Below are 26,546 nucleotides of genomic sequence, written 5' to 3'. Positions count from 1 at the left end.
AGAAGTTTTCACTGGTTTAACTACATCAGATGACTGTATAGCATGTGGTATATCAGAACAAGCTCTGCAGATCCTGTGCATGCAGGAAATTGCAAATAACAAACTGTACCATACTTTTCCCCCTTGCCAATTTTCGGCAGATAAACGTTCCTTCTGCTTCTAGCGTTAGGGTTTCTGTTCTTTGAGTTCGCTTGGGAACCCAAAAAAACAGAAACTGTATCCGATTTAAAAAGTGGTTACCGGACGGCCCCGTAGACATCCGGAATTTAATACTGCGAAATGGGGGACATAGTCCCCCGACCGCTTGTATGAGCGAACCTTGATTGTACTTTGGGGGAAATCTACAGCAGAATCAAACACATTTTATCTGTTGCATGTTATTTCAATGTAATGGGAGGAATGGACATCTGTGTGCTCGGGATGAAACTATGGCAGAGTTTGCTTGTGTTGGGCAACCTGCTTAATTTTGATAATGTTTGATATAACTTCTGTCCTCAGGAGGGTCTTATAATGATTGTCACCCTCCTTGTGTAATGACCTTGTTGTTCTCTTTACAGAACTCCTAGAAGGTGTCAAGCTCATCCATAAACCTGTGTCGTTGCAGCCACGAGGACTCATCAACAAAGGAAACTGGTGCTATATCAATGCTGTATCCTTCATAATGACTGAGATAGGCAGCAGTAATTGTAACTTGGATGAGTCCGAAACCTAAAAGGGATTTCCCATTGCTATGTAATTGAAGCCTAGAGGTTTTCCAAAGCTTATATAGTGATGATATCTTGGCCCCCCTTGTTCACATGGCCATCATTTATCTAGGCTGGAAATATAGTAACAAACCAAAGTCCAGTGAATGAGCGAATTGGCTTTGAGAGTAAGTTCTGTACAGATTTTTATCTTAATAGAAAGTTTTTACAAAGTTTCAGAAATTTTCATTACGCTATAATTAAAGATTGGATACTAGACCCTCTAAACGTGTGCGTTAGTGATTTCTAGGTGTTTGGTTTTTTTTTCTTAACCCATCCTGTAGACCCTACAAGCTCTGGTGGCCTGTCCACCGATGTATCATCTAATGAAGTGCATTCCAATGTACACTAAGCTTCAGAGACCGTGTACATCAACTCCAATGATTGACAGCTTGTAAGTAGATAAGCTATGTGTACAGAGCTCCCACCTACTGCGTAACCACAATCTAGGTTTATGGGCAAAATAGTATTAATGGCCATTTCCAGCATATAGGTAGTGCATTCAGTATTAAGGTTTTCTCTTTCCTGTTGAGTCATATCAAAATCCTGGAGAGGCTGCAACTGACCCTTTCCTCTGCAGCAGTCATAATCTTACACGGTAGCTGTCAAAATCCATCTGCTAAATATTGGTCGCAGACCCCTGGACCTCCACACTGCGAGTTGTTCCTCCTGGGAACCTAATTGAGGGGAAAGGAAGCCTTTACATCTTAGTGAACCATTTTTCAATAATTCTCCTTTGTTTAGTACAATTTTAATATAATATCTTAATTTCTTCTATGAAAGCAAATCTTCCCTTTATGCATTCACAACTTGTAGCCATGTTCTGTTGCCTGCTTACGCTGCCAATGAGCTTGTTACAGTGAGAATGGACAATGGTAGTGGTCTCCTCTGCCCTCTTTGTAGTCCCCTATGAAGAATCGTAACGCCTGCTATTAGCCTCTTGAATTCTTGTAAAAAAAATTTTTTCCTTACCCGATGATTCTTCTCTGCTCTAAAGTTTTCCATCCATTTCTTTCAGTGTTCGCCTGATGAATGAATTTACAAACATGCCAGTTATTCCGAAGGCAAAGCAAGGTGAGGACTGCAATGAGCCAGTTAGGGGCTTGAAGGATCTCCATGATTCCTTAATAGGGTGATAGTCTCTTCTGAGAAGGACCCCAGGCTGCTGATTTCTCAGTATAAGACATAACGCTGTTATAGTAATGGGTTAGTCAGATTGGTGTATGACTTTTTTTTTTTTGTTTTGTTTTGTTGCAGCTGCAACTGGTGACAAGATTGTTCGTGACATTCGCCCTGGACCAGCGTTTGAACCCACATACATATACCGGTTGCTGACACTTTCCAAGTCCAGTCTTTCAGAGAAGGTAAAATGAGGTTTAGGATGCAACCCAATGGCGGAAAGGGTAGATGAAGACCTTTTGACCTGATAGAATGAGAGTCACATACACAAAGAAAACAACCATACCCACAAGTAACTATAAAATATAAATCTTTATTGCTATCCAAACATTAAAAATCACATGGACACATAGTAATACACTACAAAAGTATACAAAAGTGACAGGGACAACCATAAGGTTAGAAGTGCCAGCAAGCCAAAGTGATGTTTGATTCTATAGAATTGTGTGTATTATCTCACAATGTTTTTGCCATGGACAGGGTGGCCAGCAATCCAAATGAAATACATATTATATACACATATGCCACATCAAGAGGTAACAGATTGTGCCATTTAAGTACGCCCACTCATTAGAGGCATAATGATTTGAAAATACCAAATGTCCATGGTCACCCATTCACTTATGTCCTGGAAAACCCAAAATCTCACAAGTATGTGTATCAGATCACCTTAACATCATATAGACACGTGTCCTGGCCACCCTGTCCATGGCAAAAACATTGATTCTATAGAATTGGGTGTATTACCTCACAAACATCACTTTGGCTTGCTGGCACTTCTAACCTTATGGTTGTCCCTGTCACTTTTGTAAATGTATATTTTATAGTTACTTGTGGGTATGGTTGTTTTCTTTGTGTATGTGAGTTAAGTCCCATACTACATTATGCATTATTGGCCTCTTTATGCATTTATACTGATAGAATGAGAAGGAGACAAAAAACATGAACTGAAATGGGGAGGGGAGGACAAACGTTACTTCCACACTTGGGTTTTCCTTGTCTAAATTTAAAGAATAACTAAACTTTTGGACAACTTTTGATTTTTATGACAGCATTTGTGGCATTTAATCAATTTTGTAATATACTTTATTAAGAAATGTTGTTTGATATTTTACATAGGGACGGCAGGAGGATGCGGAGGAATACTTGGGCTTCGTGCTGAATGGATTGCATGAAGAAATGTTATCTCTGAAGAAGCTCCTGTACCCACAGAATGACAGTACGATCATGTTTCTTGGTTTAACGCAGGTTTAGTTCCAGCCTTATCCAGGCAGTGATGTCGCTGTGGCCTTGGCATTGTTTAGCAATGGTTTCTTATAATTCCTGATTGCAGAGCAGTAATATTATACATGTTATCTGCTTTATGTTCTTCTTCACTCACTTCTAAGAAAAAGTAGAGTGGAATGCACCAGTCTGGTCCTCAGAGCAAAGATGTCTGTGCATACTGAGTGAGTGGAGGTCACAATCCTCATTTCTTGCATCATTTTGTATTGAGTCAGTGTAGGCAGTTCCTTTGCTGTTGAAATACTTCCCCAAAGAGTTTTTCAGTGCGCCAGGAAGTTCTTCCAAAATACACCTCTGATGGATGCCACTGTATAGGCATTCAGATACATCTTACGCCCATTGGCATAATGAAACTTATGCACCAAATTTATTTTTTGATAGCTTAGTCTGCCGCTCTGCTCCATAAAAAATAAATGTTCACACATAATCACCTTGTCTGAGTGGCGATCCATAGGTACAATTGGTAAATGCACTGGGAATTTTCCTGTCGAATATAGCAAATCTCCATTGCCATTTCAGTGTGAATGTGGCTTGCAGTGTATTAGTAGACTGAGGACTCATAAGCCGTATTTTTTTTTTAACTGCTGTCACAAGGCAGCATCAAATTCAGTATATGTAAATTTGTTTTTGTTTTTTTAAATATATTATAATCCAGTTGCTGCTTGAATAAAAATGGCCGAGAAACATGTCCCTTTTTCATGGCCTGTTTGTCCATTGGTCATGTGAATGTAGTGCTGGACTATATTCACACAACTGAATTCCATCTAAGATAGGTTCTGTAAAAACAAACAAAAAAACCCCAGCTTGCACATGGATCACAACACTGTGACTGTAACTCACTACATCATAGTGAGTTATGATGGTGAACTCCTGAATAGCCAGATCACTGCAGTACTGAACTGGAAACTGTAGTGAAGCCGTGCCTCTAGTCTGTATAGGAGACCAATTCATCTGGATGAGTGTGAATTCAGTTTATCCCTAGCAATGACCGGTACATGGTGAATCTGCTTCTCAAAGAATTTTATCATATAAACTTAAGGAAACTACAACAAAAACCAATGCAATTCCTTGCACTAGATAAATTTACTAATGTATATTTTGGTAGGAGGTCAACCCCATTTATAGTTTGCAGAATGCAGTGACGTGTATCTTTGTCTTTTATGTTACTCCTGAGTAGAGCGTGGCCAGTCACGTGTCCAAGACTCATAGGTACGAGGCTTCTGCCCTCCACCCTGCTGCACTCCGCAAAGCTAACAATGGGGGCAACAGTAGACCTGTGTAGGGAAGTTTTCTAGTGCAGGAAAAGCACTGCCCTTACAAAATATAAAAATTCTTCCCTACACATTAATGAAAAAAGCACTTTAATTTGGACAGTGATTTTTTTTTTTAACAGTTTTGTGTGTTTTCTGATTATTTGAACTTATTTGTAAATTTATTTGATTAGTTATAGAATCCATCTTGAGCCTAGTGAGTCAGATACATTATTCTACAGGGACATAGGTGTATTTTTTCAGCTTGACAGCTCTATTTCTGTCCAGTATTTCTCGCCCTGTCATTGTGGTATTCTGGTATAGTGGTTGATGTTGTTGTTCCCCCAGTTCCGGCACTTTGGTGCTACGTTGTAATCTCTGCTGGTGACTGACCAGGAAGCTGCCTGCCTACTCTACATACCAGTAGACTTCCTTTACCAAGCAACCCACTTGGAGAATTAAACACAAATATGAATACCCACGTATAGCCCACAACCTGTCCCATTTCTGTGTCCTCAGATCTGGGTCACATCAGGCAGGGTTTTTTTTTTCTTTAAAAATAGTTTATTTCTATATAAAATAATTGTTGTGGATGTAGTATTCATTCACTTATTAATTGGTTTTAAGACTGTAGTTTGCATCTTGCAGCTCCTCTGCTGTTGAAAATGATCTCCCACCATGCCTTGATAGCTGCTGGAAATTTGTGTTTTATCAGAGAGCCACAATTCGCACATCTCTGTTGTAAATTTTCATCTAACGGTATACATTTCCTGTCCTCCTATAAAGAAATTTCAAATGGACCTGAAACACAGCCAGTGAATGACGAAGATGAGACAAACCAACATGGAGACCAAGGGGAAGGCAGTGATGAAGAGTGGGAGCAGGTGGGACCCAGAAACAAGTCCTCCGTCACTCGGCAGGCAGACTTTGTGCAGACTCCCATTACGGATATCTTCGGAGGACACATGAGGTCAGATGCTGTTTTATTGTCTTGTTTTATAGATCCTAAAGTCTCATTTCATAAAACTTAACAATTGGAGAGGTTTGGTCCAAAGGACAGCAAAGCAGAAAATCAATCAGTTTAGTAGTGCCACTCTGTAATCCTACTCATCTTGGTTGTAGATGAGTCACTGATGACTTCACTGAGAATGTGGCAGTGACATCAGACATGTAGTTTCCTTATTGTTTAACTTGCACTGCAGTACTTAGATCCTGAAACTGCTGCTCCATGTGGATGCTTCTCCACAGCGCTGTGGTAGGCTCTGGATTCTCAGACTGCACATTCTGCAGGATCCTGTGTAACATCTGTTGTCTGCGGAGGACGGGGTGTGGTGTAAGGATGTAATGTAAAACACTTCCTCTTACCACAAGTGCTTGCACTTCATGCCATGTGGTTAGCATGGACTTCTTGTTCCTTAACAGTCGTTAATGTGCCGCCATGTCAGGTCTCGGGGGTTTTGGTAAGACAAGATTGTAGTTTTGGTTTTTGAGATTTGGCAAAGTATTTTTCTTGCCTGGTTGAGCCAAGTCTTAAAATTATTCATGGGGAAGAGTATTTTAGCAACACCACAGAGCTCCTGGTCTCCTGTGCTACCTACACTTTTGCCATTTAATGAAGAGTTTCCCTTTTGAAACGAGTATTACTCAAAAATCCCAATTTTTATTTTATCAGTTGGTGATATAATCTCTCCTTCCCTTTCTTGGTTCCACCTTACAGCTCCCTTCTGGTTATCACACAGATTTTTCTAGGGTCTTCAATGGCGCTGTATAGAAACTTCTAGAACTGTACCCCTACTTGTTAGTATTGAGAACTAGCTGTGTAACCTGTTACTTTGTACACCATGTATCTGTGTTCAGTGCTTTACAATGTATTCATGCAGTTGTTGTGCATCTTAGTGTTTTAGTGCTCGTGTCATCTGCTTAGGATTCTGCTGGCTTTCTTGCAGGTCTGTCGTTTACCAGCAAAGTTCCAAGGAGTCAGCAACCCTACAGCCGTTTTTCACGCTTCAACTGGACATTCAATCTGAAAAGATCCGCACCGTCCAAGATGCACTGGAGAGTCTTGTAGCCAGAGAGTCTGTCCAGGGTTACACCACCAAAACCAAGCAAGAGGTATGTCCTCATCTGCAGCACTTACACCACAGTCATGTACTCCTCCATAGTCTTCTGTGTCAAAAGTGCCAAAGTGCTGTTTTGTTTTTTTTTTTGTTTTTTTTTGCGGTTTGATCAAAGCAATAGACCTTTCCCAAACTGCTATAACTAAAAAGTACGGTTTTCCCCACAAAAAAACACCCTACGCATCTCTGTCCACAGAAATATAAAAAAGTTATGGGTGTCAGAATATGGCAACTTTGGGGGAAAAAAATTTTCTTTGGATTTTTGTTGATGGGTTAAAATGTAAATAAAACTATAGAAATCTGCAATCGTACTGAAAAATTGGCTACAGGTGACACCTCACAAATACACTTTCGCCTATTTCACCCCATTCTGATTTTTCTTTTTTTTCTTTTTTTTTTATCCAGCTTTCCAATACGTTGTACAGAATAATAAATTTCAGCATTATGACGAACAATTTGTCCCGCAGACATGAAGCCCTCATATGGCTATGTGAACAGAGAAATTAAAAATTTTGGGGATTAGAAGCAAGGAGTCAAAAACAAAATGCCACCTGCGGGAAGGGGTTGAAAATAGTGTGTGAACAGTGTTTGTGGCAATTTAAACCAATGATTTCCTGGTGCTTTTCCTATAGAGATGCTTATATTATGCTAAAAATTTCTACACGCCTATATACTTATAAACACACTTTCCTAAAAAAACCTACTCTCTGTAGTACAATTGACAGCAACCAGAGATCTTCAGAAGTGGGAAGAATTGAAACTATAGGTTTGACAACTGGAGAACTTTTGCATTATACATTGTTGGGCTTCATTTTGAGCAGCCCTTGGGGGTATGCAGCCTCCTGAGTTGTGTAGGGGTTAAGCAGCACTCTGAGCTCCGCCGCGGTCTCTGACTTCCAGCCGTTTGAAGGTCGCTGTTCATCGCCAAGCGGCTTGTGATTTTAGCTTGTACAGTTTTGGTGGGTAACCCATCATTTCTGGTCTTCACAGAGCGACCACTGTTCAATTAAGGGTTTAGGAGGAATGGGCGTTCAGTTTACGTTCTGGTGGCTCCGTCTGGTTTTTATTTTGATGTCTAGGCTGGAAATAAAATTCATGCATGATAATTAGCTCGAGACAGAGCAAAGCCATGCAGAAACCGTTCTGACATTTAGACACTCACTTTCTAAAGGGGAATTTTCCAAGCATCGCAGTTGTGTAAAGAGCTGATATTTTAGGGTGTTTGTTTCTCACAGGTTTACGTTTTGCAGGTAAATAGCTGTCGTTTACATTTTGTGTATTGGCTGGAAAGTATACACCCCCTCCACTGCAGCACGTTATATTATCATATGGCTAGGGATTAACATCAGAACTTTTATGGTCCTAATCCTGAGCAAATATCCAGTAGACCAGTGCTCAGAATATACTGCACAGAAAAATCTTACACCTGGCATTAACTGCCCCTGGTACATGCCAGGTGACTGGATGGAGATATTACTGTTAACACTTGGTTAGGGGGCATTCACACCGGGCACAAATGTGTGCATTCCGCCGGTTTCCGTCTTCAGCCTTGGCAAAACTGGACAGGGGATGGAAAACCGGCGGTCAGCTTTGAAACCCATTCACTTGAATGGGTTTGTAAAGGTGAATGCTGGTGTCTGCCTGAGGCCTGTCCGTGGGAAAACAGTGTTGTGCAATGTAATTTTTGGCGCAAACCTAGACAGAAAAGTGTTGGACCTCTGTTGATAAATATTCCCCATAATGTCAAACCCTCAACAAAGTGTTAGGTCTGTATGTTTCTTTCAGCATTTACACGTAAAGCAGAATATTCATTCACTTATAGCAAGAGCGGATTTTGAAAATGTTGAAACATTGAAACCTTTTTTTATTTGCCATGATTTAAGTGTGACAGTTGCAGATTTTTACTGCAGATATTGAGATTTGTCCAGCTAAAACCAAGAAGACCTCTACAAGCACTTTAATTCTGTTGGTCAGTGGAAATGGGGCACCAGCTCCTTCACCCTTCTGCCTCCCCAGTGACGCCATCAGACTAAGCATCTTCTTAGTCACTTAATAAATGTTGATACAGTCTCTTAGACGAGCTCTGTGTGCTGATGTTGGCTGATTATTTAGGTTGTGATGCCCTCACATGATACTGTGTGGCGGCTGGCACAATGATAACCAGTTACTTCCACAGATCTGAGCAATTGAGCAGCAAATATATTCAGCCATTAAGTATGTGAGAACACTTCTGACTCTTGGAGCAGTTTCCCCTCCTATGCAGGGTTAGGCTATATGCACACAATGTGGGAAACTGCATGGCTATGAGTGTGCGACCATGTCTTTACAGATGCATTCAGTTCATGTATTGAGCCTGAGCTGAAAAACCTATCCTGAGTTTTTTTTTTTTTTTTTTTTTTTTTTTTTGCTATATTCTGACACCCATTACTTTTTTTTTTTCCTTCAGTGTATGGGGTTGCATAGGGTGTTATACCATTTTGGCGAATGTCTCTTGCTTTGATCGCTTTTCAAATTTTTTTTTTTTTTTTTTTTTTTTCAAGTTTGTTTTTGCTTAGTTTTTTTTTCCCGCTACACTATTAACCATACAAGAAAAAAAATATTTTCATAGGTTTGTAGTCAGCCATATATTACAACAGAGACTTGGCAGCTCAGCTGCAGAGCGGCCACCGTATGTAAATACCCAACATCCACCGTATTATGGTGGATGTCAGGAGAGGGTTAATTAATGAGAATTTTTAATCATAGGTTGAAAACTTGTTTTGACCTACTGTTTGTCACAGCTGAGAGTTTGGTACAGAACATTAGAGGTTATGTTTGTTTGAATATAGTAGATATTTTCCTTTTTCAACTGATACATAAGTGCAATTGCTGTTGTATGGGGCTGCATTGCAGCTACTATTCTATATGGGAAAAATTAAGGATTCCCTTTTTCAGCCCGAGACTGATACATTGTGGTTTTATTGTCCCTGTGTTACATTTAGGATCCCGACTGCTCCACTTATTAACAGTATTGTTATTGTAGCCGTAAGACTTGGCGGACATCCTCACTTCTGCTTCCCGGTCTGCACATTCCTAGTGTCTGTGGCCTTAGCTGAGCATCCCCAGAATCAGCTGAGTGCAGGTTGCAGTTGAGTGTAGTCTGTAATTTAGCATATTGGCAGGACCTTGGAGACTCGATAAAAACTGGATATTTAACTATATTATTACCGGATAATTTACTGATTGAACATCTGTTTCTGGAATTCAGGCTCCATTGCAAAACGCAGTCCGCGTCCTGGAGATTTCTTCACCCTGTATGGGTATAAGCACTGATCGTGTTATGTTCCTTGCTGATGCATGCTGCTTCTCTTTCAGGTGGAGGTCAGCCGAAGAGTAACGCTGGAGGAGCTACCCCCTGTCCTTGTGCTGCACCTCAAACGATTTGTATTTGAAAAGACCGGCGGCTGCCAAAAGCTGGTGAAGAATATTGAATACCCTGTGGATCTGGAAATCAGCAAAGGTGACAAGAGGCTGCTCTTTGTGGGATTGTTGTGTTGGTAGGACTGGTGTGTGATTTGAGAGTTACAGTAACACCTATGGCAGTATTAAAGTGGTTATTCATGGAGAAATAAAGCTTACCAATGAATTCCTGCATCGGATAAGCTTTTTTTATTACTATATAACCAGGTCCCAGAGCACCGATTATTACCTTTGCAGAGCGCAGTAGGGCGCTGAAATTTTCTGCCTGCTGCCTCTTAGAATTCTGTGATACCACTGGCTCTACTCATACTGCAGGTCCATAGAATAGAGTGGAGATGGTCAAGTGATCAAGAGTCAGAGTGTAAGCATGGGAGGCAAAAAGGCAAAGCTCCCGGCCACCCCTGCAGCATTCTGTAAAGGCAAGTATTGCGGCTTCATGGGACCTGGATATATTAGTACTAAAGCTTATCTAGGGCATGGCTTGCACTGTTAAGCTTTTATAGCACCTCACGTAATGCTTAATCCCTGAATTTTTCCCCTTCCCCTAACAACATTTCTCTTTGGGATGTGAATTGGAGGGAACTTTATTTAGGGTGTCAGTGGAGAGAACGTGCTAACAAAGATCCAGTCTCACACAGGAGACTCATTCATCTCAAAAATGGAGAAGTTCTGTTGAATTTGCAGTCTTTAATATTGACAGTTTCCGATGCATCCTATTAATATTATAAATGTGAAATGTTTGTGGGTTTGTGACTTTGGATGTTCGGATGTTTGGCGGTCAATCACGCAAAAAACGCTCCACCGATTTGGCTGAAATTTTCCACAAACATAGTCACTACACTCGATTGCGCAATAGGCTACTTTTCGTCACAATAGCGCACATACGTTTTTCCCAGGACCCCCACAAAACCCAAACTCACATCACTATCTCTGCAATCTCACACACTTTGGACCATAGCAAGCCACAAAATTCATATTACCCTCTACAGCAGAGGTTGGCAACCCCTGGCACACATGCCAAGAGTGGCACTCCTGCCATATTTCACTGGCTCACCAGCAGCACAGGACCTGCAAGAGTTACATGAAGTCCGAGCGTCCCTTCAGTGCTCTGCTAGAGCTGAGGCATAAGGACACTCCCGTTTGAGAGGGGTGCAGGAAACCCAGGGGGTGGAGCTTAATCGCTCAGGTCTCTGCCTGCCTGCTATAGTGATGGCTCCTGCCATCTGCACCCTGCAAACGTTCCCTGAGGAGGACAGGAAGCTGCTAGCAAACTGAAAGTAAGAAACACACAGCTCCCTTCCTTTTAGTTCCTATTCTCATTAATGCCAGCCATTTGGGGTTATTAGTTTAGTGTTAGTAACTCCATGTACCTCACATTAATAGGAATAAACCCCATCATGTCCCTCATATTAACCCCTGTGTGCCTCATATTAATAGGAATAAACCCCATCATGTCCCTCATATTAACCCCTGTGTGTCTCATATAAAGGTTACTAATATGTGAGACATGGAGGTACTAATAAAAGACCTCAGTAATGAAGATACTTAATTATTACCTCCAAGTCTCTCACATATCAGTAACTAGAGATGAGCAAACACTGTTCGGATCAGCCGATCCAAACAGCACGCTCCATAGAAATGAATGGATGCACCTGGTACTTCCGCTTGGACGTAGCCGGCACGCTTAACCCCCTGCGTGACGGCTACGTCCATTCATTTCTATGTGAGCGTGCTGTTCGGATTGGCTGATCCGAATAGTACTCGCTCATCTCTATCAGTAACTCTTACACAAGGGTTAATGTGAGGGACATGATGGGGTTAATTGCTATTAATAAGAGGCACATGGAGTTACTAAACTGTCATGCACAGGGCTAGACTTTATGTTGCTTGCTCAAGGGTATCCTGTGCCCAAAACTTACATGTACTGGCGCAAAATAACAAATCATACAATGTCGTATATCGAAGTATATTAACCTGAAATACCTCTGTCCCAAAGACACTATGTACAGTTTATACCAACACCGTATAGCGGCTGAAATACAAATTACATTCATCACAAAAGTCTCATGTGCTCTCAGAATTACAGCAAAAACAAGATACAAAGTAACATTTTATATCCCATCCCTTATACACAGTACGAAAACCTTACCCGCGCCTGTATATACCCACTTCTACAATCACCGCAGACGAAGTCGCGGGTACCAGCTAGTGTGGTCATAAGAGAGGATTCTTATAGCGAGCCAAACAGCTGGGCCCTGTGAGCAACATGTACTTCCCAAGCCACTGGTATATAGAACAATGGGGCATGGAGGATATAGTTGAAAGAAAACCTTCTGTATCTAGGTTTTTTTTTTTTTCCCACTCTCCATTTGGAGACTCTCTGTAAATCTCATTCACACACAATGCTGACTGTTCTCTTAAGTCTGAGCAAGTTCTAATAACTGTCTTTTGTTTGTTTCCTCTTCTACAGACTTGCTTTCTCCTGGTGTGAGAAGTAAGATTTTTAAAGGCCAAAGAACCTACAGGCTCTTTGCAGGTAAATATTTCTTTAGAGAGATCATTTCTTTGCTGTTCGATTGAGAGCTTGATGGATGAGGGTCTGTCTGCTGTCAGTAAATTGAATTTTGATAGTTTTTGAGTTCAGTTCCTCATTTTCAAGATGGTACAACTGAGATTTGTTACAAGATAAGATGGCGCTCCATCTGTTTTGGAGTCCAGCACTGGAGAAATTTGTGCTCTTTTGCGTTCTATGCTAATATGCGTAACAAACTGTCGGGACCTTGTTCTAATTATAGTTCGTCAGCCTCTGGCTATAAACGATAAAGGTTTCCATTTCCTGACAGTAAGCAGAGACTTTTAGGGGAGAGATTCTTTACCCCCAATGCACATTCAGGCTGAATGTAGGCGTGACTAATTGTAGAATGGGATCGTGGGCGTTAGCCAAGTGCTGTACTTGGGCTGTCTGGCACTCGTACTGAAGTGAATGGGAACGCTGGCCTCCGCCAGTCACCTTCAGCCTGGCTTTAGTTAGGCTAAGGGCCCCTTCACACGGAGTTTATGCTCCGTGTATTCTGTACATTTTACACGTGTCAAATGTAGTTAGCCATTGAGTTCAGTGGCATGTTCGTATATCGCGTATCTTTTTGCACGCGCGTCTACGCTACGTTATATGAATTTGAATGCTATTGAATTGAATGGCTAACTACCTTTTACACGTGTATTTTTACACTTGTAAAAATGTACAGAATACATGGAGTGTAGACAGAATACACGGAGCGTAAACTCCGTGTGAAGGGGGCCCTAAGTGTGCAATGGGGGAGGAAAGGAGAACCCCTGGTCTTGGGATCAGTGGTTAGACCACCACCAGTTTAACCATGGCATAACCTGATTAAACAGTTTAGAACGTAACAAACCTGCTTCATTGTATAATGAGAACTTCTAAGGGCCAGTGTCGACCTCTGGAAATAGTGTGTGTTTGTGCCCACCACTGTATTAGGGTCTCAGTATTTCATGAGCCCTGTGTATCTGATATTTGTCCCTCTTTCAATCATTTGTTTTTGTCTTTTCTCCAATAGTGGTCTATCACCATGGTAACAGCGCTACAGGTGGACATTACACTACAGACGTCTTCCAGATCGGTCTTAATGGCTGGTTACGTATCGATGACCAGACTGTGAAAGTGATCAATCAGTATCAGGTGGTGAAACAGACTGTAGAGCGCACAGCCTACCTCCTGTATTACCGCCGTGTAGACCTGCTGTGAACTGCGCCCCGTGCTGTGTGTTTGCTCGTGCGCAAGATTCCTGCTTCATAGGACACAAATCACCTGTTTCCACTTCCTTTTTAATCCTGGATTTTTTTCCCCCTCTTTTTGAGTGAATTTCTTTTTTGTTCCTTACCTATTGTCCTTGCAGTATTTTTTTTTCTCTTTTCTTTTATTCCCAGTACATTTTTTTTAGATTTAGAGTAGGAGGGTATGTTTAAAAACAACTTCACCTTGCTTCATGAGACTCCACAAACCACCAATGAGGGCGATTGGGGTCAGGAGTAGCTGAAATTGCTGCTCCTTTTTGGGGTATAGACCTTTTTAACCTATGTGATCTGCAAAGGTGAAAATCTTAGTGGATGAGAAAATGTTGTAATCAGCTTAGCAAGATGTTTAATATATTTGATATTTCATCCCTTTGCATTCAAGAACGCCCCATCTTGGAGGCAAAAGGATCAAAAGATAAAACCATCTCTGGGTAGTTAGATTTAGTCTACTGCAGCAGTTAAAACATTTACCATAAAATAACAAACTGCAGCATCAGACTCAATGTGGACCCAGGGAACCGAGGCTTAACCAGTCTAGGGGATGGTTCTTAATACACAGAATAGATTTTTATTATTTTTTTAGCGTCTTGGGTAGAAGTGGCTGCGTCGCCTCTTGGGCACCCGCGCGCTTCGCCAAAGACTCAACGCACCAGCATTAATCAATCTTCACATGAGAACAGTAAAGTTACAGCCCCTTCCTGCAAGCCTCCACCTTTCACTTCTAGCAGAAAAAAAAAAACAAAAAAAACCCTGCCACTCTCCTTCGCTTTCCGGATCACTGATTCAACAGTAAATAAATATATAAAAATCAAATATGTACCAGGCTGCAATTTTCTCAAGAATTTCTCGCATAAATCAGGTTTAAAAAAAAAAGAAAAAAAAAATGAAACTAGCAAAAATTAAAAAAAAAAAAAAAAAAAAAGAATATTACAGAAGGCTTTTTTTTTCAGAGTTGCTGGGTGCCTCGTAGGAGTAATCTGAAGTATTAGTGTTTTAACCCCTTTCCTGCAGGAGAAGTGCAGCGACTGCCCTCCTCTTCAGCAGTAGAAGGCTTTAAAATTTATTGCATAGAAAAGGTATGAACTGAATCAGTGAACCTTTGGCAATGGGAAGTTTGTCTGTATAGAGGACAGTGATTGTAATGAGACACCCGAATAATGATACTCATCTGTGTACAGTGGAGGTCAGAGCCGCTCCGATTCCAGGCAGTCTGCTTCATTTAATTTTTGCTGTCTCGCTCTCCTCTAACATTCAGTTCCTAATTGTACACAGTTCAGTGATATCTAGAAGTATAAAGTCTTCGCCCATCAATAAAATCACAACGTTGGTTTAAGATTTCTTGTACTGGAGTCTTTTTATTGTGCATTATTGAAGAGTTGTAGCGCACACCCCTCTAAATAGTGTGTTCTGCTCTTTTCAGTCATTACTACCAAATCAATAGAATAACTAGAAGTTAGCAGAAGCATCCCAGTCTCCAGGTTGTGAGAGCCCCAGCTCACTGGTATGAAATACTACTGTTGTATAATGTAGTGTCAGAGTCCTGCTGCCCGGAACAGGTTTGAATTGATGTGTGTACATGGAAAAATCATCACTTTCAGCATTTTACATTTTTGGTTTACTGCTAAACTCACTTTGTTTCTGGCTCCACTCTACATAACCACTTACCAGCACTGCCAGGGACTATTTAGCAAAATATAAAATTAATCCCATTTACTGTAAGATGTACGGAGGTTGGAGTCATTCTCTGGCATACACCACTGCGGTGATCACCAAACCTAACAGGAGGAGTCAGCTATTTATAAGAGTCACACTTACGACTTGTCTGCTCAGACTTGTATAACACCAGATCATCTGTTGGGGGGTGGTGAGCATTAGACAATCCATTCACTCGAGAGCATCAGTGACATCACACAGAATGTGGCCTGTCCATTAGAGAGCAGTGGTGATGTAACAGATTGTGACCTGTCAATTCAATAGAGAACAGGGGAGACATGGAGAATATGGCCTGTCCATTCATTAGAAAGCAGTGCTGATATCACTGAGATTGTGGTCTGTCAATTCACTATAGAGAAACTGACATAGCAAAAAATACAGCCTATTCATTCACTAGAGATAGATTGCCAGTGACATCAGAGAATGACATATCTGATGTCACTGTTGCGTTCTATAGAATGGATAAGATGCAAAGCTTTCCAGTTTCATACTTTAACCTTCAAATTCTATCATGGGTAACTCCTATTTGCCTTAAAGGGATTCTACCATTAAAAAACTTTTTTTTTCTAGGTAACACGTCGGAATAGCCTTTAGAAAGGCTATTCGTCTCCTACCTTTGGAAGTGATCTCTGCCGCGCCGTTCGTTCAAAATACCGGTTTGTACCGGTATGCTAATTAGTTCTCTCGCAGCGATGGGGGCGTCCCCACTGCTGCTTGAAAACCGACTCCAGCGCCGCCTCTGTCTTCTTCTGCATCCTCCCTTCCTTCTTCGGCTGGACGTCGGACGCCTGCACAGTACGCTCTGTTCGGCGAACTTTGCTGAACAGAGCCCTATTGTGCAGGCGCCCGACGTCCAGCCGAAGAAGGAAGGGAGGATGAAGAAGAAGACAGAGGCGGCGCTGGAGTCGGTTTTCAAGCAGCAGTGGGGACGCCCCCATCGCTGCGAGAGAACTAATTAGCATACCGGTACAAACCGGTATTTTGAACGAACAGCGCGGCGGAGATCACTTCCAAAGGTAGGAGACGAATAGCCTTTCTAAAGGCTATTCTGACGTGTTACCTAGAAAAAAAAGTTTTTTTTAATGGGTAGAATCCCTTTAATCTGTTGCACACTTTGCTGATCTTTTCAGAAATGTAGTAATTTTTCTCAGTGCTGGTCTCAGTCCAATGGACATGAATTTAGTAAATTGGGAACATGTCCCACGATGTGTCTGTAGTTGTTGAGCGCTGGGTTGTTGTGTAACGCATTGAAGCTTGACGCCATGTGAGTGGATGGCGCCGTAGATCACTCCACTTGACTGAAAACGCTCAACTTGTCCAAAACACAAAGATTGAGACATCAGAGTCTTGAATGTTGTTGATATCTGCATCTGATTATAGAAGAGATTTAGGGGAATATTGTGCAGATGGAGCAATTGGATGAAGGCTCCAGTCCTCAGGACATTTGGGCTGCTGTTGAGTAACGGGTCATTAGTATATTTGTTGCATGTTGTCAGGGCCAGTCACCAGAGTAAGTAAGCTTGTACAAAGACACAGAATTGCTGATGGTTTAGATCTTTTGTAGTCAGTGGGGCCCCCTTATGTGCAGTGTAAGCTTATATGGTCATTATGGTTGTCTGTCGTGTACGGTGAAAGCTGTGGGTTATCTTTTATGAGGAACACTAAGTCATATAGTACCGTATTTTCCGGACTATAAGGCGCACATAAAAACCTACGATTTCCTCAGAAATCGTAAGTGCGGCTTATAGTCCGGTGCGCCTTATATATGGATGGAAGCGGCGGCAAAGTCTGCGTGCCGCTTCCATACATACATAAAAGGCACCGTAAGGGTGCATTCACACTACGGAGCAGGGCTGCCGGACACTTCCTATTCATTTCTATGGGAGCCGGCATGCGGGCGCTCCCCATAGAAATGAATGGACAGACACTTCCCATTCATTTCTATGGGAGCCGGCATGCGAGCACTCCCTATAGAAATGAATGGAAAAAAGCAGTCCATTCATTTCTATGGGGAGCGCTCGCGTGCCGGCTCCCATAGAAATGAATGGGAAGTGTCCGGCAGCCCTGCTGTCACGCCGGCCTGAAACAGAACGTGAAACTTACCGAGCAGGGCAGGCGGGCGGGCATTCAGGCCTCCTCTTCCTCCGATGTTCCGTCCTTCTCCGGCGCTCGCTGATAATGGCCTGGGCGCATGCGCAATATCATAATGCTTCTACTACGGCTACTGCGCATGTGCCCAGGCCATTATCAGTTAGCGAGCGGCGGAGGAGGAGGACGGAACATCGGAGGAAGAGGAGGCCTGAATGCCCGCCCACCCTGCACCGCTTGGTAAGTTTCACATTCTGTTTCAGGCTTTTATTTTAAAACGGGGGGGGGGGGGGGGGGGGTTGTTTAATCTAACTTTTACGGTTGGGCTCTATCAGCATGATTTTGCTGATAGAGCCCCTCCTCGCCTGCCGAGCGCTTCCAATAGAAGCGGCTGGCACGCGGGGGGTTAAGCGGCCGCTGGCAAAGTCTGCCTGCCGCCGCTTTCAATAACATATAATGCGCACCGGACTGCGGCTTATAGTCCGGTGCGCCTTATATATGAACCGAGACGGACTATAAGGCGCTCATGGGCAATGCGGCATATAGTCCAGTGCGCCTTATAGTCCGTAAAATACGGTATATGGATAAATGTTTTGAAACCCCTACACGTTACACCTATAGATAAGGTAATCCTACACACATTGGGGAAATTCAATGTGATACAGCATTATGGATAGTACAGTAGTATACATGCAATCTCATGGCAGAGAGATACTAGGTCTCATAGCAACTGAAATGAAAGAAACTAAAGACAAACTGCAGGATCATTTCGTTCTCTGTGCGAAGCGATGTTGATAATACAGTCCAAGTGTGGTTGGAGAACACGAGGAGGGGGTGGGGGGTGACACAGCATGTAGACATAACAGGCAGAAACCGTTTTTTGCAGAGATGGGGGGACATATGCAGCTATCTGCACGAAGAAGTCTGAAGCCATCCAGCTAGACAGGGTGCTGCTCTCTTGCCATGCGTCCTTAACTCGGGGGAGGAGGGGGGAGATGGTAGGTTCCTAAGCTGTAACATAGTCCCATGTGTCCACAGTAAAAGAAAGAAATGCCAGTTAGCCGACCCTAGGCATCTTCTACACATAAGCCATAAACGTCAAAAACATTTCCTTGAAAGAAGTCCACAATTCCATGCAGCTTTCTTTAGCTCATGGGAGGATGGTAAGGCACATGTACACAGGAAATTCCAGCAGGTATCCTCCAAGCTTAGGCAATAGACACAAAGAAATACCGTATTTTCCGGCGTATAAGACTACCCCCAACTTTTCCAGTTAAAAAAAGTTTAGGATATACTCTCCGTATAAGACTACCCCTCTTTTGTGGGGTACCTCTTTTTAATGCATACTCGCCCCTTGGCATACTCTTTAATGCTTTTTTATTTGCTTTCCAGTCCCGAGTAGGGCTGAGCTCATCTCTAGTCCCGAACCATCTTTTATGTAAAGGAGGGTTCACACTACCGCCGCTGGGATTTCTGTCCTAAACACTGGAGAATCTGGACAGGCAGCGGCTTGCCAGCGGTCTGCTTTACAACCCATTCATTTGAATGGGTTGTAAAGCAAACCGCCGATGTTCGTATGCGGCCTCTCCGCCTGGATAACAGTTTTTGTGGGGTTTGTTTTTTTTGCATGGACAGTCTGGCGGGGCCAGATTTACCGTAGATATACCATTTTGGGGAATGTCTATTACTTAGATCACTTTTTATTTAAATCAGGCAAAACAGTGAAAGAAAAAGGGGGGTTTGGCACTTTTGCTTTTGACGTTCACCATACAGGAAAAATATTTTATAAGTAGACTGGGCATTTTCGGACATAGGGGTAACTAATATTTAAATGTATCACAGTAGTTTTCTGCTTTTATATGTATTCTAGAGAAAGGGGGTGAACATATATATATATATATATATATATATATATATATATATATATATATATATATATATATATATATATAATTTTAAACTTTTTTTTTTCTTTTCTTTTTTTTTTTTTAAACTATCTTTATTAGGCCCCACCTAGGGGGCTTGAACCTGCAATCATTTGATTGCAAGTCCCCATAGACGGCAATACAAATGTATTGCCGTCTATGGGAGATTCTGTACATTACTATCGCAGCTGGTCATAGACTAGCCGCGATAGTAATATTGCTATGACAGGCCTGGAGCCTTCAGAAAGGCTTCCGTCTGTCACCGGAACAGGTTGGCTCCTCTAACCTCGCTGCACAGGAGCCGGCCTGCAACTTTAAAGGTATGGGGCCAGGGGGGACTGGCCCCGGGGTGTGTGTTTACACTTTGTGGACGGGAGGGGGGTTAAGTTTTAGTGCCTGGAATCAGAGTACATTCTGATTGTGAGCATTAGCATCGGGCCTCCGTGTATAGCGGAGACCCGGTTGCTATGGTGACCGCTCTGCAGCAGAGCGGTTGCCATTAGCTTTACATACCCGGTGGATGCTGTGGAGGCCGGGGCTGCAGTATCGCTCCACTCCTGCCGCTGCAGGAAGGTTGCGATCCCACTCCTCCACCCCCTGCCCCACCGTATACCAGGTGTATAAGATGACCCCCAACTTTTCAGAAAAGTTTTGGGGGGTTAGTCATCTTATACGCCGGAAAATACGGTAGTCTGCAGTTGTTCCATTCGATTATAGTTAGCTAATTCATAGTGGTAGTTTGCTTGAGTAGAGGATTCTTGAAGATACAGGCAAAAAGAGTGAAAAGGAAAGCTAAAGATTGCTCTCAGCTTGGAGCTCTGAATGGAGGCTGCCACTCTTGCGGCACCATAGGAGCTTTTTATGATCCATTCTAAATCCATAGAATTTATATGGAGGTGGTCTTTTGTTTCCTCTGTAAACAGCTTCCACTCTTCTGGCAAGGCTTTCTAGAAGATTTTGAAGTGTCCCTGGAGAACATTTGTGAGGTCAGAACCTGTTGTTGGATAAGAGGGCCTAGCTTGCAATCTCCACTCTGGGTGCTCACTATGGTTTAGGTCAGGACTCTGGACAGGCTTGACAAGTTCTTTCCACACCAAATTCTTCCAACCATGCATTCATTGGTAGAGATGAGCGAACAGTGTTCTATCGAACATATGTTCGATCGGATATCAGGCTGTTCGATTCGAATCGAACATCACGTGGCAAACTCCAAAAAAAATTTGATTCCCCTCCCACCTTCCCTGGCGCTTTTTTTGCACCAATAACAGCGCAGGGGAGGTGGGACAGGAACTACGACACCGGAGGCATCGGAAAAAATCGGAAAAAGTCATTGGCTGCCGAAATCAGGTGACCTCCATTTTAGACGAATAGTGGATTTCAAATCCGGGTCATATGAGAATGTGAACTTTGTGACTAAGAGACAGATAGCTGTACAGGCAGGGATAACCTTTATTTAGGTAGGAATGTTATTAAAAATAACTTTTTGGGGCTCTATCGGGTGTGTAATTGTGATTTTTGTGACATAAACTTTTTCCAATAGGAATGCATTGGACAGCGCTGATTGGCCAGAGTACGGAACTCGACCAATCAGCGCTGGCTCTTCTGGAGGAGGCGGAGTCTAAGATCGCTCCACACCAGTCTCCATTCAGGTCCGACCTTAGACTCCGCCTCCTCCGACAGAGCCAGCGCTGATCGGCCGAAGGCTGGCCAATGCATTCCTATGCGAATGCAGAGACTTAGCAGTGCTGAGCCAGTTCTGCTCAACTACACATCTGATGCACACTCGACTCTGCTACATCTGATGCACACTCGGCTCTGCTACATCTGATGTAGCAGAGCCGAGTGTGCACACTGCTACATCTGATGCACACATGATGCTACATCTGATGCACACTCGGCTCTGCTACATCTGATGTAGCAGAGCCGAGGGTGCACTAGAACCCCTGTGCAAACTCAGCTCACGCTAATACAATGCATTGGCCAGCGCTGATTGGCCAATGCATTCTATTAGCCCGATGAAGTAGAGCTGAATGTGTATGCTTAGCTCAACTACTCCACCGGCGTAGTTGAGCTAAGCACACACATTCAGCTCTACTTCATCGGGCTAATAGAATGCATTGGCCAGAGTACGGAATTCGACCAATCAGCGCTGGCTCTGCTGGAGGAGGCGGAGTCTAAGATCGCTCCACACCAGTCTCCATTCAGGTCCGACCTTAGACTCCGCCTCCTGATGTAGCAGAGCCGAGTGTGCATCAGATGTAGCATCATGTGTGCATCAGATGTAGCAGTGTGCACACTCGGCTCTGCTACATCAGATGTAGCAGAGCCGAGTGTGCATCAGATGTAGCAGAGTCGAGTGTGCATCAGATGTGTAGTTGAGCAGAACTGGCTCAGCACTGCTAAGTCTCTGCATTCGCATAGGAATGCATTGGCCAGCCTTCGGCCAATCAGCGCTGGCTCTGCCGGAGGAGGCGGAGTCTAAGCTCGGACCTGAATGGAGACTGGTGTGGAGCGATCTTAGACTCCGCCTCCTCCAGCAGAGCCAGCGCTGATTGGTCGAATTCCGTACTCTGGCCAATCAGCACTGGCCAATGCATTTCTATGGGGAAAAGTTAGCGTGCGAAAATCGCAAGCTGACAGGGATTTCCATGAAATAAAGTGACTTTTATGCCCCCAGACATGCTTCCCCTGCTGTCCCAGTGTCATTCCAGGGTGTTGGTATCATTTCCTGGGGTGTCATAGTGGACTTGGTGACCCTCCAGACACGGATTTGGGTTTCCCCCTTAACGAGTATATGTTCCCCATAGACTATAATGGGGTTCGAAACCCGTTCGAACACTCGAACAGTGAGCGGCTGTTCGAATCGAATTTCGAACCTCGAACATTTTAGTGTTCGCTCATCTCTATTCATGGGTTTTTTTTTTTTTTTTTTATAAAATTGTCCAAAATATCTTAGTCTGCTTAAGGAATAAGACTTCACTGGAATGGAGCTCCAAGTGCTCAATTTTTATGCTGCTAGTGTCAGGGTAGTTCTTAAATGCTATAGTTGAGTCAGCAAAGCATTAGTGATTTTTATGCATTATGCACCCTAGAATTCGGGATTCCGTCTCTGTAACTAGATGCGGCCTGACACTTCTTGGCTTAGTTTCTGTGGTTCCTAAAAGTGTCCACTTTTTAAATACCATTTACAGTTGATCCTGGAATATAGAAGAGGAAACAAGTTGCAGTAGTGGCATCCTGTTTCATTACCATGCTGGAATTTAATGAGCTGCTTTCACAAATATTTGTAAGGGCAGGCTGCAGGGTTAGTTGCTGTATCTTGTACACTTGTGGCGATGGACTGAATGAAATACCTGATTTAAGATGTGTTTTCCAGTACTTTCCTCGATTTTATGTTATTCCTCTTTTCCAACAGTTGATACTGAACGTGTGATAGTCTTTGCACTGACAGGTCATCTATGTACAGTGAAACTTTTTTGAACCAACCACCCAAATTTGCACAGATGAATGTATTATAGATGTGGTCATCTCAGAGAAAAAAAAAATACTAAATGCATTTAAATTGTCAAATTGAGTCAAAAATAATAAGAGACAAATTATGTATTTCTTGCTTATTTCTTTGGGGACACAGTACCATGGGTATAGGCCCGGCCACTCGGAGGCTGATACTAGGAATAACTCCGTCTCTGGGCTGTATCCTCTCCACTGACCCTATGCTAGCCAGTTTTAGCCTAGTGTCCACTGGATGCAGACACAACTAGACTCAGGTCTTCTGTCTTGCATTATTTTTCTTTTTCTTTCAGGTGCAGGTTTTTTTTCAGTATGTATGCCTCACTAGTTGCACCCAGTCCCCACTACTATGTGCAAGGTTCATCAAGGGGGTAATCCTGCGGTGTCAGAAAATGGCGGGATGGGTGTGAATGCATTTTATTTTTTCCTCCCCTCCCTGAAGTACTTTTATTTTTTTTCTTTCTCTCTCCATTCTCTTACTTTTCTTTTCTTCAGCAGCTTACACAAGACCTTTTCTAGCCTGTCCATGGGTTATGCTCCCTTTTGTTATTGCTATTATTATTAGTAGTATAGAAGTTACAGAGTAGGGAATCACTTTCTCTTCCCTCACAGGTGTTCTAAGTGCCAGCCACCCTCCTCCAGCCATTCTTGGCATTTTCATGGCTCTACCTGCTGGGACTCCTGCTCCAAGAAGCCCTCCTACAAGGCCAGACCTGCCTGGCAGTCCTGCAAACAGGCGTCCAGGCTTTCCTCTTCTAAGCTCTCCTCTGTATAAAGAACTTCCCCCAATCAGGGACTCTTGGGTAGGGGCATGGCTGCTCTCCTTTTGGGAGATTTGGTTTGCCAGTGTCGATGATGGCTGGGTCCAAGAGGTGGTGTTGACCAGTTATTCCATCTAGTTCTTCTCCATTCTACAGCGGCAGAGCATCATTATCCTGTTCCTGCTTCAGAGCGTTCCTAAGGTTTTATCCCAAGCCCGTTCTTTTCCCAAGAAGGATAGTTACCTTCACTCTATCCTGGACCTGAAGGGGCTCAACTGTTTTATCATTTTCTGCATGGATTTGGCTGGCTCATCAAGAAAATCTCGTGCCTTTTCAGCACATGGTATTTCTCAGCATGATCCTTGAAACGCACCTGGGCAAGATTCTACTCCCAGAATCCAAGATCCTTACCCCTCCGATCCAGTATCTCTCAAGTTCTGTATGCGGGTCCTGGACACGATGATCTCGACCTTCGAGGCTATCCCTTAGCCCAGTTCCACGCACGTCCTCTACAATTGGCAATTCTGGCCCACTGGGACAAGTCTCTGTCCAGCCTTGACCGCCTGATCCTGCTCCTTCCTTAGGTTTGCTGAGAGCTTCTTTGGTGGCTCTTATCCCCAGTGATCTACAAGGGGAAGTCTCTTCCCCTCTATTTGCAGGTGAGTTCCACTTTCTCCAGTCTTTCCGGTTGGGGAAGGTCTTTCCAGGTCTTTGGTATCTTGAGATCAACCTGCTGGAACTCAGGGCCGTCTTTGCCCTTTCTCATTAGACCTCTCTCCTCCAAGGGCGTCTGGTCAGAAGCTGGATCGACTACTCTACCATGGTCGCCTACTTGAAGCATCAGGGGGCATCAGGAGTTGAGCAGCCACGCAAGAAGCCTCCTGTTCTCTTCTTTGGACAGAGCATCATGTTCCAGCCCGGTCGGTAGTTCACATTCCAGGATTTGACAATTAGGCAGCAGACTAAGCTGAGAAAAGCTCAACCGGGGACGAGTGGTCACTTTACCAGCAGATCTTTCACCAGCTGTGCTGCCGATCGGGAACACTGGACGTTGACCTCTTCACCTCCCTTTTGAGTCACAAAATCCTTCATCATGTGGCTAGGTCCCAGGACCTTTGGGCTGTTGCCACTGGCTCTTGTAATCCCCTAGTCACACTTCTGCCTCTGGTACTTGTTCCCTCCTCTTCTTCCTCTGATTCTTAAGAAATTGAAGACAGAGGGGCTTCTTGCCATCTTGGTGGCTCCAGATTGGCCTTGCAGGGCCCGGTACACACATCTTGTGTTTCTGCTAGTGGACGCTCCTTAGCCTGTTTTTCTGCAAGTTGATCTACTGTCTCAGGGACTGTCTCAGCTGCGTTTAATAGTGTGACTATTGAGGCTGAGGTCCTCCACAGTTTTTTGGAGCCTGTCATCTAGACCATGCTTAAGGCCTAAAAAACGCCAGTCTACTAGGATCTATCATCACGTGGAAATCCTATGTGCAGTGGTGCGAGAGTTATGACTTGCATTCTCTCTCCTTTTCTCTTCCAGGAGGCTGTCTTTTCTACCATCTAGTTTGGACCAGGGACTTGGTCTTTCTTTTGAAGGACAGATTTCTTCCCTTTCCATTCTTTTTCAGAAAATCCCGGCCCTCAGGGCAGTGATGTAGTCAGTGATGCACAAATCTCCCTACCATTCCCCTTGGGACTTCACCTTTATTCTTGATGTGCTTCAGGCTCCTCCCTTCGAACCTTTGCACGGGATCTCCTTTCACCTTCTGTCCTGGAAGGTTGCCTGTGTGGATGTGATCGGGGCGTTCCAGGTCTATTTGTCTTCATGGACTACTTCTGTAATCCTTTCCTACTCCACTGGTGACCTACAAATGTCCTAGTTCAAGATTGCCCCATCATTCTTGGTCCCTAGTTTTGTATCTTTCTAAATGTTTTGTCCCCAATATGTCTTTCCTAATTTTCCTTGTTGCCAGCATTGCTCACTGGTCCATTATGATTTAATGTCCCTCCTGCCCCCAATCAAGTGGCCCCAGCACCATGGGATGTCCTAAAGCAGTCCCAGAGGGTGGGAATTACAAGGCCATGACAGCTATTTACTGCACAGCTGCTTGCAGAACCTTACAACCTCCAGGACAGAAGGCAAAAAGACATCTCACACGATGGCTCAAAAGGGAGATTCTGAAGCACCACAAGAACGAGATTAAGGTTCCACTGTTCCAAGGAAGGATGGTAGGAGTCATTCCCTGCAGGAAAGTCTTCACCTAAGATCAGAAGGCCAGGGTCTTCCAAAAAAGAATTGAAAGGGCAGAAAAAGAACTGCCTTTTAAGAGAAGAAAGACCAAGCCCTTGGTCCACGTCTGACTAGAAAAAAAATCTAGGATCCTAGGAAGACAAAAGGAGTGGATGGAAAATATTACACTCACACCACCATGGGCCTTCCACATGCAATGATCTTTGCAGACTGGGTTTTTCGGACCTAGACCATGGTCCTAGATAACAGACTTTTAAAAACCTCAATGCTTCAGGACCTCGGTTTCAACAACCACGCCGTTAAGCACAGTTGAAGTAAAGTGGGGTGGAACAGCTGTCCTTGAGACAGAAGGTCAACTTGCAGAGGAAGAAGCCAAGATGCATCCGCCAACTAGAACATGAGTGTAGCAGGCCCAATGGAGAGTATGATGGAACCCTCACAATCTTCAGATTCTTCAGAACCC

The 26,546-nt window shown here is 43.4% G+C and overlaps 1 protein-coding gene across 1 annotated transcript in view; it reads left to right on the top strand.

The window, feature by feature from the left end:
* Window positions 1-15,180, top strand: part of USP10 (ubiquitin specific peptidase 10) — a 32,840-nt gene extending 17,660 nt beyond the window's left edge. The window contains exons 5-14 of the mRNA XM_075282173.1: window positions 558-649; window positions 1,028-1,137; window positions 1,762-1,817; window positions 2,001-2,107; window positions 3,042-3,141; window positions 5,243-5,426; window positions 6,403-6,568; window positions 9,928-10,072; window positions 12,503-12,568; window positions 13,608-15,180. Of these exons, the coding sequence (XP_075138274.1) occupies window positions 558-649; window positions 1,028-1,137; window positions 1,762-1,817; window positions 2,001-2,107; window positions 3,042-3,141; window positions 5,243-5,426; window positions 6,403-6,568; window positions 9,928-10,072; window positions 12,503-12,568; window positions 13,608-13,795 (1,214 nt within the window). The 3' untranslated portion in view covers window positions 13,796-15,180. The remainder of the gene's footprint in view (window positions 1-557; window positions 650-1,027; window positions 1,138-1,761; window positions 1,818-2,000; window positions 2,108-3,041; window positions 3,142-5,242; window positions 5,427-6,402; window positions 6,569-9,927; window positions 10,073-12,502; window positions 12,569-13,607) is intronic.
* Window positions 15,181-26,546: the final 11,366 nt, after the last annotated feature.

Source organism: Leptodactylus fuscus, chromosome 7 (genome assembly GCF_031893055.1).
Source record: "Leptodactylus fuscus isolate aLepFus1 chromosome 7, aLepFus1.hap2, whole genome shotgun sequence".
Taxonomy (NCBI): domain Eukaryota; kingdom Metazoa; phylum Chordata; class Amphibia; order Anura; family Leptodactylidae; genus Leptodactylus; species Leptodactylus fuscus.
The sequence above is the reverse complement of the archived record's forward strand: the minus strand, read 5'-3'. Positions and strand labels throughout refer to the sequence as shown.